Source organism: Hippoglossus stenolepis, chromosome 4 (genome assembly GCF_022539355.2).
Source record: "Hippoglossus stenolepis isolate QCI-W04-F060 chromosome 4, HSTE1.2, whole genome shotgun sequence".
In the NCBI taxonomy this organism is placed as follows: domain Eukaryota; kingdom Metazoa; phylum Chordata; class Actinopteri; order Pleuronectiformes; family Pleuronectidae; genus Hippoglossus; species Hippoglossus stenolepis.
This window is the reverse complement of record NC_061486.1, coordinates 28,071,734-28,086,377: the sequence shown is the minus strand read 5'-3', so window position 1 is coordinate 28,086,377 and position 14,644 is coordinate 28,071,734. Positions and strand designations below refer to the sequence as shown.

Below are 14,644 nucleotides of genomic sequence, written 5' to 3'. Positions count from 1 at the left end.
CAGTTTATGAATGAAATACAACGTGATCATTAGTGAGGATTAGACAAATCCTGACTTTAGGTCTGTACTCCCATGGACCGAAAACCATCATCTCATCTCATCTTAAGAGGAGAGCAAACATCTTGCTCAAATGCCTTTACATAAATGCGTACAGACTCTAAGCCGTATTAATGAAGTAGTATACTACCACCAGGGCCCAGCTTTTATGTGTTTCAGTAAGTGATCATTTCATTAAACACAAATTTAATTAGGAATGTTTTGTACAAACTTAAATAATAATGGCCCTGAGGCAATTTTCACAAATCTAAGACAAAGCTACTGAATCAACTAGAAACTCACACAGCAGCTAGACCTACTTTTGTTGGTTGTACTTCACCTTTATGAAGTACAAACTTTAAGTTTAGATGTTGATTTATAAACATTCAAGAAGCCTTATGCATGTTATACACATCAATCAATCAATCAATCAGAATATATCACAACATTTCTTTATGAAGCTTTGTAGATTTTATAATCACTGATACATTAGTGTTTAAATTATGTTAAAAGGGTTAAGATCTTTAAAAGAATGGATTGGTAAAAACAGGTCTTTCCAAAATCAATCAAGTGTTTTCTCTCTAGCCTCCACTAGTGACACTACATTCTAATTTGACTTTGTGCAAAGCAATGGCACAGCCAACTTTTTGATATTCCATGTACAGCATGGCTTAAATAAAAGCCTTCACAGAGGTGTTTTTTTTCTGCATCCTCAATGCATGTCATTTTACTCTGTTTATCTTTGGCCTTTGGAACGTGATCTCCATCCTGCAGCTGTGAGGAAGATGTGAACGAATGTGACCGCAGCAATCCAGAGGGTGAGTGTGAGAATGGTGGCATCTGCGTCAACACTCATGGGTCCTTCTACTGTAACTGCACGGCAGGCTTCGTGGGGCAGCGCTGCGGACTGCGCCCTGTCGTCGTCCCCAACATGCAGGCTGGTCCGACTGTGGTCGGTAAAGAGGAGCTGATTGGCATCGCTGTTGTTCTTTTTGTCATCATCACCCTCATCATCCTCTTCATCGCTTTCCGAAAGAAGGTTTTCCAGAAGAACTATTCGAGAAACAACCTGTCTCTGGTCCAGGACCCGGCCACTGCAGCACTCCTCAACAAAGCTAATGGTGTTCAGTTTAAGACCCTACACTGCTCACCCGGAGACCCACTCAACCTGTACTCAGAGCCAGGGCTGGGTTCCACCGTGGTGGGAGGGGGTGGGATGATTGGACCCCCACAGGTGCCTGTGAGGCCCATGGCGTACACACCATGTTTCCAAGGAGACCCACGCTCAACGTTGGAGAAGATGGTGGATGGGTGTTGTGTGGAGCATACAGAAATGAGCACTTTTCACCCAGAATCACCAAGGATCCTTTCAGGAACCACCAGGAGGGGGGTGGTGGTGTGCAGTGTGGCCCCCAACCTGCCGCCAGTGTCACCCTGTCGCTCAGACTGTGACTCCATACACAAGAGCCCATGGGACAGTGATGAGGGTAAGTATGTGTGTGCACATGTTGATACCAGCTAGTAGAACTGGCAGCGAGTGATACTTAATGAAAGAATATTCAATTCAATTCAATTTGATTTGTATAGTGCCAAATCATAATATACATTATCTCAAGGCACTTTACATAGAAGGTCAAGACCTTAAAAGTTTTTTATAGAGAAACCCAACAGCTCCCATAGTGAGCAGCACTTTGGAGATAAAAAAGAAGAAACCTCTAGCAGAACCAGACTCAATGTGGGCGGACATCTGCCTCGACTCAAGAATCAATCTGATGGTTATAACAAGTTTTTGTATAAATGTCTAAAAGGATAAAATGATAAACTAAAGGCATTTAATATCCAAAAAGTCAAAGTTTATCTTAGCTTGACATCAAAATGTTGTGCAAAAAAATCTGGTTACTATTTAACACGCTAAGGAGCAGAAAGGAACAGGGACTGGGCATACAACTGCAAGGTAGTAATTCTAATCTACACTCTGACCCACCTGAATCCCTGATCTTTATCCACAGGTAAAATGGTTGACATGGCTGAAGAATTAACGTGTTTCTCAGGGAGCAACAAAGGCAGTAACTCAGAGGTCCAATCACTGAGCTCCTTCCAGTCTGACTCCTGTGATGACAATGGTAAGACACATCCCTCACAACAAGAGCGATTCAGGATCCTAGAATTTCAAAGTTCTGCAGTGTTTCTGTGTTTTTTTTTTATGTGGGTATTTTAAAATGCTTTGTTTGCTTGTTCTTGGTTAGGTTACACTGAGTGTGTCTGTATTTGAAAGCTTTGCTCATATAGGTTTATGCGAAATCAGTTGAATCACACACTTGGTTTACATACATTTGTGAGAAAACATTTGTGCTATTTTTAGGATCATTATTATATAATACATTTGTATTGTTAACTAATACTTAGATTGCTGAATTATTTGCTTCTAAAATACTGCAGAAGCTAATCGTCATCATTGAGATATAGACATGCTCTGAATAAACTAATGGCACGCTTGTTATTTAAGAAATGGCTTGAGCAGTTCCAGTTTTCATTCCTTGCACTCCAAATAAATACCAATTACAGTTCTGTACTTCCAAAAACAAAAATTAAAAAACACAAAGAGGACAGTCCAGCTGGTGACATTAAACCAGCAAAAGTGGATTTGGACACCGAGCCCTTGGACTAATAAGTCTTATCTTATATGAATAATTAAATCATATGTTTAAAATATATTATAGACACTAGTGTCTACTGAGACAAGACTAGCTATATTCCTGGGATAACCAGGAGCCAGGAAATGGCTCCTGTAAAGTCCTGCAAGTCTTTGCCAAGTAGCAGGTCTTCACATGTGTTGAACCTTTGGGACAAATATACATGTAGGTATTTTGTTTACAAATGGACCACTTTAAAAAAAATCTAATAAATTCATGATGATGAGGAACAAAACATGCTCAGAGGAAGACAAAAAGATTTATAGCAATGACATATTGACTTGATTCACATATACTTAACTCTGGATATTCATTGCTCTCAGAGAATGGGCCCTACTACCCCCTCTAACACCACCATCTGGTGTAATGTTACAGTGGACAAACAGCATGGTCAATGACTTTAGTGTCATTCTTCCCGTCAAATGTTCCTCCACATTTGGGGTTACATTCCACATGGCCATAGTGTCCTCACTTTGATTGCAGTCGAGGACATTTGTCGTATGTCGTACACATGTCTCTCTGCCATGTTATCCTGACCATAGAGTTCACAAACTTTTTCTCACAACTGTGCATAGTCCTTATAATGATTTCTCAGCAGCATAATTTTAAGCTTCTCAAAGAGACCAAAAGGATTTGACAGCTTCACAGTGGTGTTGGTGGTCATGGTCTTTGTGCTGGAACCATGTATTTTGTTTTGTGAATCATTTTCACTACATTGTGCTGCTCTCACTTCTTTTTTTTTTTTTGCAACCCATCGAAAAATGTTCACAATGGTCATAATTCAACAAATCATCAACTGTTTGAACATGTTGCAATTGTCATTCCTCTGCTTGCTAAAGTCAGATTGGTGTCATCAGATGCTAAAGTGTAGAGATGTAGAAATGTTTGAGTGGCTTTATACTTCATAAACTCGTCTTGTTCTCACATGGCTTTCTTTGCATTAATGGAGTCAATTTTCTTTGTTTAGTAATGTAAACTATATCTGTGTACTGTACAATGTTGTGTGTAAATTGCCCCCAAACATCAAAATCAGCAGGAAGTCTTGACTGTGTATAAGGCGCACCAGGCAATCTTCTCTGCAGACATGAGTGTCAACCATAAGTAATGCCATAGGTGTGAGGGTACACACCTGAAAACACCATGTTTTCATTTTGAATGACTGTATTTCAAAACTTGTCTCCTCCTTTTTTCCTTCCACAAGCCTCCATAGTGACTGTCATTCGACTGGTCAATGATGCAGTCGACACAATCGAAAGTGAAGGTACCATGTTTCATCCCCTTTGTGTCTATCCTTTCATTATTCCACTCTTCTCTTATCTCAGTCTTGTTATTACAGTGTCTCTTCTAAAAGAGGTGTCTTCATTAATATAACCAAGTTAAATACACTATGTGTGTAAACTACTGTATCTATATGCAAGTGAACCCCTTTGTGTACAATCAATCAATCAAATTTTATTCATGTTTACAAATTATTTCTTCTCTCGCACATAATCCCAGTCAGAGAGTTTGTCCAACCTATTCCCTGTTCTCAAATTAGTATTTTCAGAATATTTTTTCAAAGACCAGTGATGGCCAACAATGTTCCACCAACAGACAGCCATCTGCTGGTTGTCATTGCAATTGATCATCATTATAGATGGAGTCCCTGCCTTCTACTCTACTCGTTGAACAGTAGAGTGTTAATTGTTGAGTCTTTGGTTGGAATGAAAACCTGCAGGCTGTTTGGTCTTTGTGGCGAATCATCATTCACAGTTCCTGTAAAAAAGCAGTGGGGTCAGATCAGCTGCCCTCTCAATCGGGACCAGCAGTTTTAGAAAAACCTCCTTGAATATCAAGAATTTCACACTGGTATGATAGCAAGTAAATTGAGGAGTGCCCAGAGCCTCTCCAACATACATTTACAATTGTGGACACACTCAGAATTCAATGTTTAAAACTTCTGTGTTATGTTGTTCTTCCATCTGACAGTGTCAGTCATGGACCAAGGTCAAACCTACAACAGAGGTGAAAACCAGCCCCTTTTCCTCTATCTATCCTTTCTATCCTTCTATCTATCCTATCTATCTATCTATCTATCTATCTATCTATCCTTCTATCCTTCTATCTATCTATCTATCTATCTATCTATCTATCTATCTATCTATCTATCCTTCCTTCTATCCTTCTATCTATCTATCTATCTATCTATCCATCATCTATCTCTCTATCAGTCTGTCTGTCTGTCTGCAGGGAGTAGACAAAATAAAGTTAATTCAAATACTGCGAAAAAATGTATATATGCTATATTAGGCTGTATCTCAATCAGAAGCATTTTTCAACTTGGAACCTCTCTAGAGCTCAAGTAGGTTTTATGCAATAATTTCATCCATAGACTGTATTCAAATACTTGAAGTGCTGATTACCACACATGTTTTCAAATGACAAATAATTATAATCAGTCATTAGTCATCAGTCACTTACCCCCACTAATCCCCACTAAAGTGTTAGTCAACTAAGGTGTCTGTTAATGAACAGATCATACACTCATCCTATAGACATAATGGAGAACACTATGCATCCAGCATAATGGACCAGGCACATGAAATTCAAAACAGCAACATTTTGAAAAGAAACCAGTTTATTTGGATTGAATCATCACAATCTTGGAATTCACTTATAGGTGTTGACATATATGAAACACTTGCTCTCAATTCTGGAAAAAGAAACCTGTTTTTTATTTTTTATTTTTACATAACCAAACTTGAGGAGCTAGTCCAGTAATCCAATATTTGTAACCTGTTCTTTTGTGTAAAATCAGTCTTTTAGGTAAACTGCAACCCTGAGTCTCTAATCTTTACTGCCAAAAACAATTATTTTCAGTTTTTCTTTGATGGTTTATTTTTAGGTATATTTTTGGGCATTTATTTGACAGGACATAGAATTAAGTGTGAAAGGGGACAGACAGAGAGAGAACAGGGGTGACATGCAGCAAAGGGCCGCAAGCCGTAACCAAACCTGGGCCGCTGCAGAGGCTTGAAGCCTTGGTATGGGGTGCCAGCTCCACATACGGCAACTTCTTTGTTGAGTTTTAGGTAATTTTGTGGCATCCAGTTATTGGATTATTTGTTGTGAATGATATGGCCAAGTGGAAGAATGTGTGTACACTTTTGAAAAGTGAGATCAGGCGTCCCCTTTAATCCAAAATTCAAGAACATTTAACACCATTCAAAGCTCCATTAATTGTACACGTTCCCATTTATGTGGCTTAGTAACTTTGCAGATTTGCTTAGTGTTTCCCTTGTATTGTATTAAACATAATATGCAGTATTGGCACAGCTAGTGATGTAGTAGACCATTGCATCAGGGGATAGGCTACTCTTGGCAAGTACTTTTACTAAAATACTGTAAGTATATTTTTAAAAACAAGAACTTACTTTTACTGTAGTAGAAACTTAAATATGATACTTTTAGTTTTACTCCACATAAAGACTAATGGTATATGACCACTGTGATGTGGTGAGATGAGACTCATCAACCTAGTCTTCCTGATGCATCAGGTATTGAAAATTAATATTTCTGCTTAAGACATCATCTGTCTCCAGAATATAACTTAATTCCTTCACCTTGACAGAAGTAAGCCACACAAAGGCAGATATTATTCATTTGAAGAGGATTGTATTTATTTACACATTTTACATGTATACATCTATTTATTTACACTCTAAACTTTGTAAGGGAAAGCAAAAAAACCCAATAAATTAGTTGCACCTTTAGAGAGGTACTCTTAGCTCTGTAACCTGAAGCCAACATCCAACCTCTACTACAACCACATGGTCATAAGTGGTTGGTCCTCTGTCAAGCCCATAGTTATTAAAGCCAGGCTATCTTAATTTTAAAAAATGTTGTCTACCCCTGTATCTTTCTACCTCTGTACATCTGTGTATATGTGCCCCAGCCCCCACCCCATCATGCTTAGCTGACTTGGCCTGTCACTCAACCCCCCATACCCCCAAACGGTCCCCGGCTTTTTTGCCAACTATAATTCTTTGGATTTTTTTATCCAGCCAAGTGATGGTATTGTACCGGTTGTTGCTTGATGAGGTTTTCACAGCTTCAGTCTTCAGATCGTTTGCATTCTGCTTTGATGCATGGATATCTTTGTTTGTTTTGTCATTGCTTTTGTTTTAACTTCACTCACATGTGCTCTTAAATGACATCTGCCTTCAGTTAAATGACTCTAAATATTTCTTTGTACATTGTCTTCTTGGTCAGCCAAACCTTGTGATTAGTTACATCATTTAGACTGTTGGCTCCAGTGCTAATAACATAGCATATCCTAATTGGGTTTTCTTTAATTTCAATACAGGACCTGCTCTAATGGGTCAAGAACTCTCCTCCTTTCTAAATGCTTTAGCAAATTTAGCCAATAATTCAACCTTTTTGCTTGAATCTGGAGACAATGTATGTTTCAGTAGTACTCCATGATTCCCGCCTCTTTATGTTGCATTGAGTCTTAACAATTTGCAACATCAGAAAATCAAGTCTACTAGTTTGTTCTATTACTAGGACATATGCTTCATGTACATTCTGAAATCCAGGTATATACAATTGGCTGTTTTTAGTAGTCTGGACACTTCCATCACTTTATGCTGCTGAAATCTCTTATACACATGATAGAAAATTTGTAGTTCTGGTTCTGGTGTTGAAATTTAGGCATCACAGCATCTGTTGTAGCCCCTAGTTAGACATACAAATATTTTAAGATCTGAGAGAAAGTGGTCTTCATCTGCAAGACTTCAGTAAGTCACTTCCCGGAATTTAAAAAAAAATATCATCTCACCAGGGCTCTGATGAGGAGGTTCTTGCTGTGGTGGAACACATCGACTAAGCTGATTGTATGGAGGCTTATTCATTGTATTCACACTGCATTTAAGTGTTAGCCAGTGGCAACATGATGCATCTGAGCTAGCAACCCATTATCTACACAAAGAGTAGATTGCTACACTGACCAAAAGGACAATCTACCAGCTATTTGTTGTATCCTTCTAACATCCAGAATCATATATTGCTGTTTTTTCTTCAACATGGCTTGATTGCTGCAGTTTTTCATGATGATCTCAGCATGCTGTGACACCTGTGACCCTGACCCTAAAAGGCTTCTATTGTGCATGTCACATACCTCCATAGACCTAAAATGTTTTCTGTACAGGTTGTGCCATGTCATATACTTGACCTTCAACACCTATGTGTAATGTTGATGTTACTGAGTTCACTGTGCCTGGTGCATACTCAGGGCATGTTGCTGCACAGTTCTACATTGATGAAACCAGTTTGTTGGCTCAGCCACATCGGGGGCTGTTCATTTTTAAAGTGCTGATTAAAGTTAGTAACCATCTGCCCTTCTATTGTCCAGCATATCACTGGGACACATCAGACTGGATGCCAAGCACCAGGCTGTCAGACATTGAAGAGGTGCCAAGCTATGAGACCGGTCCTGGCAGCGAAGTAGCAGGCTCAGTGCCCCGACTTGGAGGAAGCACACGTGAATTGGAGTCAGACTACTACCTGGGGGGCTACGACATTGACAGTGACTACCCACCTCCTCATGAAGAGGAGTTCTTGAGCCAGGACCAGCTGCCACCTCCGCTGCCCACAGGTGAGGACTATCCAGAGCCCTACGCACCACTGCCCGCCAATCCACCAGCCTCCAAGGAGAGCACCCTGAGCTCTGGCAGCACTGGGCATCAGCATTCCAGGCCACACTTCCATCCCAGTCAGTACCTACCTCCTCACCAGCTACCCCTTGGGGAGGCACCTCATGGGGACTTAAGCACTTGTGGCGTAACCCCAGGAAATGGGGACACTGATGACTCTGTGTCACTAAATATGCGACTGTCTGTTGGAGCATCATCAGCCTCAGACATGTCAGCTCCCTGTGGGCTGGATGATTCTGAACATGGCAGTGACTTTGATAGTATGGACGAGCTTCGTCGAGGGGTGACCATCATCACTGACTCACAGCAACAGACTGAGGTGTGATTGATTGAATGGGTCAGAAGGAGCATAAGATTAGTGTAGATGTAAGAAGATGCACAAGTGGATGTTATCACAGGTGAAGAAATGCTTTGTCAGCAACACTAGGTACTGCTACAACCACATTCTGGAAGAATAATATTGAGATCACAAACTTAAAACTGCATTTCACTTGTTCATGCAACCCTTTCCAGAGATGTAAATGTTGTACGATACCGAGAACAACTTACTGACTGTGTGTCAGATCTGTTAAAAAACTATCCTTTTTCAATTGGGAGTCAATTGTTATGTGAGAAAAATGGTATTGAGAAAGTGAATGAGAAAGACAAATCTAAAAGAGGTTGAGAAACATTGAAAGAAGAGAAAGGACAATCATGAAAGTGAAAGGGTTGTTTAGTTCCCTGCTCCTTCACAGAAGCCCAGCGGACCATTTTTTTCCAAAAAAACCCAAACAAACAAACGAAAAACAACACAATTTCCATTTTCCCTCTTGGATTTGTAACCTTTTGTGGTGCTCCAAGCTTGTACAGACTTGTAAAATAGTATGACCTTACAGGTGAATAAGTATGAAACAATGTTCTGGCCAACGTATCAAAAAGCCATGTTTTTGTTTTAATGTGGAATGTGCTTGCTCCTTTTCCAGAAATATCAAAGCCCCATCAAGTCAGAACATTTCATTGATCTTATGTCAGTAGCACAAAATGTCCATTGTGTCATCAATCTTTCAATTGCCTTATCTTTTGTGATGAAGCTAATAGCTGATGTAGTTTGTAATGTATTTCAAGGCCTGTTGTCTCAAGATCACAAACCGGATTAGAGTATTTCTATTTAGTGTTTAAAGACTAGGACAAATATTTAATGCTATTATCAGCCAAACATTGTCCTAGGTTAATCTGGACTTTTGAGTCATTGTGAAGCATAAATAGCTAACAAGCTATTACACATGCAATGCCACTGCACTGTTATAACAACAACAATGCCTAATGCTGCTCTATTTCACTTGACTTTTCATTGTAATGGACTATATTTATACTGAATAGTCTGAATAATTTTCACAAATAAATACAGACATCACGAAAACATAGTGTGTTGTGTTTAAATGGTTTATCTTCACATAACCAAATACTTAAGTAGTATCACTGAGACAGAAATCCTTTGAAATATATATTAGTAACCACAGCTACTCTTAGCTTCAGTCATTTTGTTTTGTTTTATCTATGTTGCACTAGTGTTTTGTTTTTGGCTTGTCATGGTGTTTTTGGTTAAATATAGTGGTGCCATATTCACAAATCCTGCAGGTGGCAGTATGCCACTATAATTGTTCTTTTCGAAGCAGTGAAAAGACATTATAAAGGTTAAAATGTCACTTCAGAGTTGAAAACCTTCGGAAAAAAGCACCAGCTGGATTATGCTGTAAAGCTGAGTTTTAACGTTTACACAATTTATTTCCAGACATCCATGTGGAGTAGATACATTGCTAAACTCTTGATTTCCGTGTTTCTTGATATTTACTCCTCACCACATTTTCAGACAGAAGTCGGTCACTAATGGCTTAGTTCCCATCCGGGGTCCAGTACAGACTGCTTCAGATCATCACTGTATTGTTCTATACTGTAGAACTGCCTGATCCACTTGGACATGCAGCTACCTTACTCTTTGTAAAAGATGTATGTTTGTGTTTAAACCTCTGTACAGTGTACATAACTAGGATGTTAAAATGCAGATTTTGTAGATATGGAATCCTGGGCAATCCTGAGCTGCCAATGAGCTTGTTTTTGATTGTTTGATGTGAATGTGGACATTAAGAGACTGTGGAATATCAAATATTTTCTCATTCTTATTCTGCCACTGACTTGCTGAAAGTTGTTTTTAACTCTTGTAGTATTGCTTTTTAATTCAACAAGAAAGCCATTTCAATACTATATGAGTATTGCACATTAGTGAATTCAGACATTTACATCCCAGAGGACGTTTTGCATCTTGTTATCGTAAGGAGGGAATGTTTTTGTTTAATTCTTTCATGCTGGATGTTTTGATAAATTTCTAAAGTTCTTTTCAAATATTTGTTTTCAAAGACATTAGGCAGTGTCAAAAATATGTCCCCTGTCTGCAGAAACTGAGTGTATAAAATTATAATCTTTTTTTTTTTTACTTTTTTTAAATTCAGTGCAGAAAATAAAAAGGTTGGTGCTCGCCATAACAAATGTTCTCAATTCTGAGATTAATCTCCTTGGACATATTATCACAGCTGTTTACTGGCTGCCATGCTCAATATATTTGATAATACTTTGCATTGCACAGTCTCACACATCTGACATGCTATTGTGATGAATATGAATCACAGCTGATTCACCCACAAACACTAGAGGTGAATGGAGAGATGGGAAGACAATTTTTTCTTATTGTATAGTAATTGTGGTTATTTTGAAAACAAGCTGCAGCAGAGCAGTAATAATAGTCAAAGTGAAATTAAAGGAGCCGTGACAGAGGAGCCGTATTTAAGGACAACGATGCTGCCCTCAACTGATGAGGGGCCTGGAAAGATGAAAGATGTTTTTTAATTAGGCATCTGTCTACGGCAGGGGTAGGCAACCTTTACTATCAAAAGAGCCATTTTGCCCCCTCTTCCACCAAATAGAATTTGTCTGGAGCTGCAAAACATATAAACACACACCTTTTAACTAAATGCATAGTATATTAAAACTCCAAAAACAATAATTTAATTTATTAATGCATTGACCCAATGTATTAAATAAGTATGAAATTGACGCCCTTTCATCCTCATCATTTATTGTCATAATTAAAATCTTCAACTATACCAGTTGAGATTGTATATTTTGTTTACAATAGAGTATATGATAATGCTCATATTGAAATTGATCAGTCACTACCTACAATTTCTACTGCCATGAAATTGGTAGCAAAAAAAAAAAATCTGATACGAGAGCTTATAAAATTATATTTATACATATTTAGTATATAGTTCAGCTCCAACTTGCCAACCCTCTAACCCCTTTAAGAGGTGCGCTACAATGACATCCACACCCACACACGCATTAATTTCTGCTGAAAATACTGTCTTGATGTAACTCATTAACTGGGGAAGTCCTGTCCCAGAATCTGGGAGGTACCCCCTCTCTCACACACACTACTGTACTCTTACATGCTCCATCATACTCTCTCACACACACTACTGTACTCTTACATGCTCCATCATACTCTCTCACACACACTACTGTACTCTTACATGCTCCATCATACTCTCACACACACTACTGTACTCTTACATGCTCCATCATCACTCTCTCACACACTACTGTACTCTTACATGCTCCATCATACTCTCTCACACACACTACTGTACTCTTACATGCTCCATCATACTCTCACACACTACTGTACTCTTACATGCTCCATCATACTCTCTCACACACACTACTGTACTCTTAGCTCCATCATACTCTCACACACACTACTGTACTCTTACATGCTCCATCATACTCGCACACACACTACTGTACTCTTGCATGCTCCATCATACTCTCACACACACTACTGTACTCTTACATGCTCCATCATACTCTCTCACACACTACTGTACTCTTACATGCTCCATCATACTCTCTCACACACTACTGTACTCTTACATGCTCCCTCATACTCTCTCACACACTACTGTACTCTTACATGCTCCATCATACTCTCTCACACACTACTGTACTCTTACATGCTCCATCATACTCTCTCACACACACTACTGTACTCTTACATGCTCCATCATACTCTCTCACACACACTACTGTACTCTTACATGCTCCATCATACACTCTCACACACACTACTGTACTCTTACATGCTCCATCATACACTCTCACACACACTACTGTACTCTTACATGCTCCATCATACTCTCTCACACACACTACTGTACTCTTACATGCTCCATCATACTCTCTCACACACACTACTGTACTCTTACATGCTCCATCATACTCTCTCACACACACTACTGTACTCTCTTACATGCTCCATCATACTCTCTCACACACACTACTGTACTCTTACATGCTCCATCATACTCTCTCACACACACTACTGTACTCTTACATGCTCCATCATACTCTCTCACAAACACTACTGTACTCTTACATGCTCCATCATACTCTCTCACACACACTACTGTACTCTTACATGCTCCATCATACTCTCTCACAAACACTACTGTACTCTTACATGCTCCATCATACTCTCTCACACACACTACTGTACTCTTACATGCTCCATCATACTCTCTCACACACACTACTGTACTCTCTTACATGCTCCATCATACTCTCTCACACACACTACTGTACTCTCTTACATGCTCCATCATAATCTCTTTTATTTACAATCATACTCTCATACACACAGCAGTGATCTATCTTGCACAGAGATATTATATTTGAAACAGAATAATAGCACATGTAAGATAAATTAATAGAACATGTCAATGCAAATAACCATGTGTCTGGCACAAAATAACAGTGAATGTAAGTCAGAATGATATATGTGAATTAGAATAGTAGTGCGTGTGAGAGAGAACTAGAAAATTCTTCCTGAGAAATTTTGAATGTGTGCCTAGTGCTTACTGCCGGGTCCAGAGAGAGACTGTTTCAGTTTGAGAGTGAGAGAGACAGACTGGCTGGTCTAAGAGAGAAAGAGAGTGAGAGAGAGAGTAACGGACATAGATACAGAGTCAGAGACAGACAGACGGAGAGAGAGAGAGACACAGAGAGATGCAAACAGGGACTGAGAGAGGGAGAGAGAAAGAAGGACTGAGAGTGAGACACACAGAGAGAAAGAGGGAGAGAGACAGAGACATTTTTGATTTTCAGAACTTCTTTATATCCTCAAAACAGGTTTTCTATATCCAAACAATAGTTTTTTTCAATACGGGGAGAAATTCATAAACAAAACAAAATAAAACTGCAAGTCTCCAACTCTTTTGGTCAGCTGTGGTTTGTATAGTGCTGTCCACTCAGGACAGCACTATACAAACCACTTTGTATAGTGTCAGCTCGACCATTGAGTTTGTCTTTGTTTAAGATTTTTACCATCAGTTTGTACATGTTTTTCCTACCAGAACACTGAACCTGTTTATTGAGGCCTCACTGGACTCCAACAGCTGACCGGTACAGGCTATAAAGTCAGGAGTAAGAGTCAGTGCAGGGTTAAGGATCGTCAGCATTTAACTGACAGTGACCCTTACAGAAAGTATTCTACAAGGATAGTTCTGTTTGTGTCAGCTCACTCCTCCAAATATTGAGCAGGTGGTCCAACGGATCGAACTCCCAAACGAGAGGCCAGCTCTGCAGCGTTGATCCTCAGAGGTCTGCATACTGTAGATCCACCACGTATTTGATGGTGACGTCCCCCGCTGAGCAAAGCAGCTTTTGCATGGAGGGTCCTGCTGCTCGCTCTGCATCCCAAAAACAACGGGCTCTTTTAAAAGCCATGACAGGGAAACACAGTTCTCTAGTCTCTGTTTGATGTACATCCCCCACACAGTGAACGATCCATGGTAAAAGTTTGGGAGATTGGACAGATTGTGATCCCTCAGGTTCATTAGGAACAGAGGTTCAGCGAGGCCCAATCCCCCACCTCGACTCAGCATGGCTCGGGCTATGGGTCTCCAGGTGAGGTCTGTGGGTCCGACGAGGAGTCTTTGGATGTACTGGAGTCGAAAGGCAGCGCACCTGCTGGCCAGGTGTACCAGCCCCTGTCCACCTTCCTCCTTTGGCAGGTACAGCATGCTCTGCGGGACCCAGTGAAGATGGTCCCAGAAGAAGTCCACCAGCACCGCCTGCATCTTGGCCATCAGACGTGCTGGGGGGTCCACACATGGCAGTCGGTGCCATAGC

At 39.8% G+C, this 14,644-nt stretch overlaps 1 protein-coding gene across 5 annotated transcripts in view; it reads left to right on the top strand.

The window, feature by feature from the left end:
• The window catches only part of fat3a (FAT atypical cadherin 3a), a 177,260-nt gene extending 166,315 nt beyond the window's left edge, over positions 1-10,945 (top strand). For 2 of the 5 annotated variants that reach the window (XM_035153811.2, XM_035153808.2), the window contains 5 exons: positions 811-1,523; positions 2,046-2,159; positions 3,931-3,990; positions 4,698-4,733; positions 8,122-10,945. In XM_035153811.2, the coding sequence (XP_035009702.1) occupies positions 811-1,523; positions 2,046-2,159; positions 3,931-3,990; positions 4,698-4,733; positions 8,122-8,747 (1,549 nt within the window). In that variant the 3' untranslated portion in view covers positions 8,748-10,945. The remainder of the gene's footprint in view (positions 1-810; positions 1,524-2,045; positions 2,160-3,930; positions 3,991-4,697; positions 4,734-8,121) is intronic. The other 3 variants (XM_047339510.1, XM_035153813.2, XM_035153810.2) reach the window with 2 other exon arrangements.
• Positions 10,946-14,644: the final 3,699 nt, after the last annotated feature.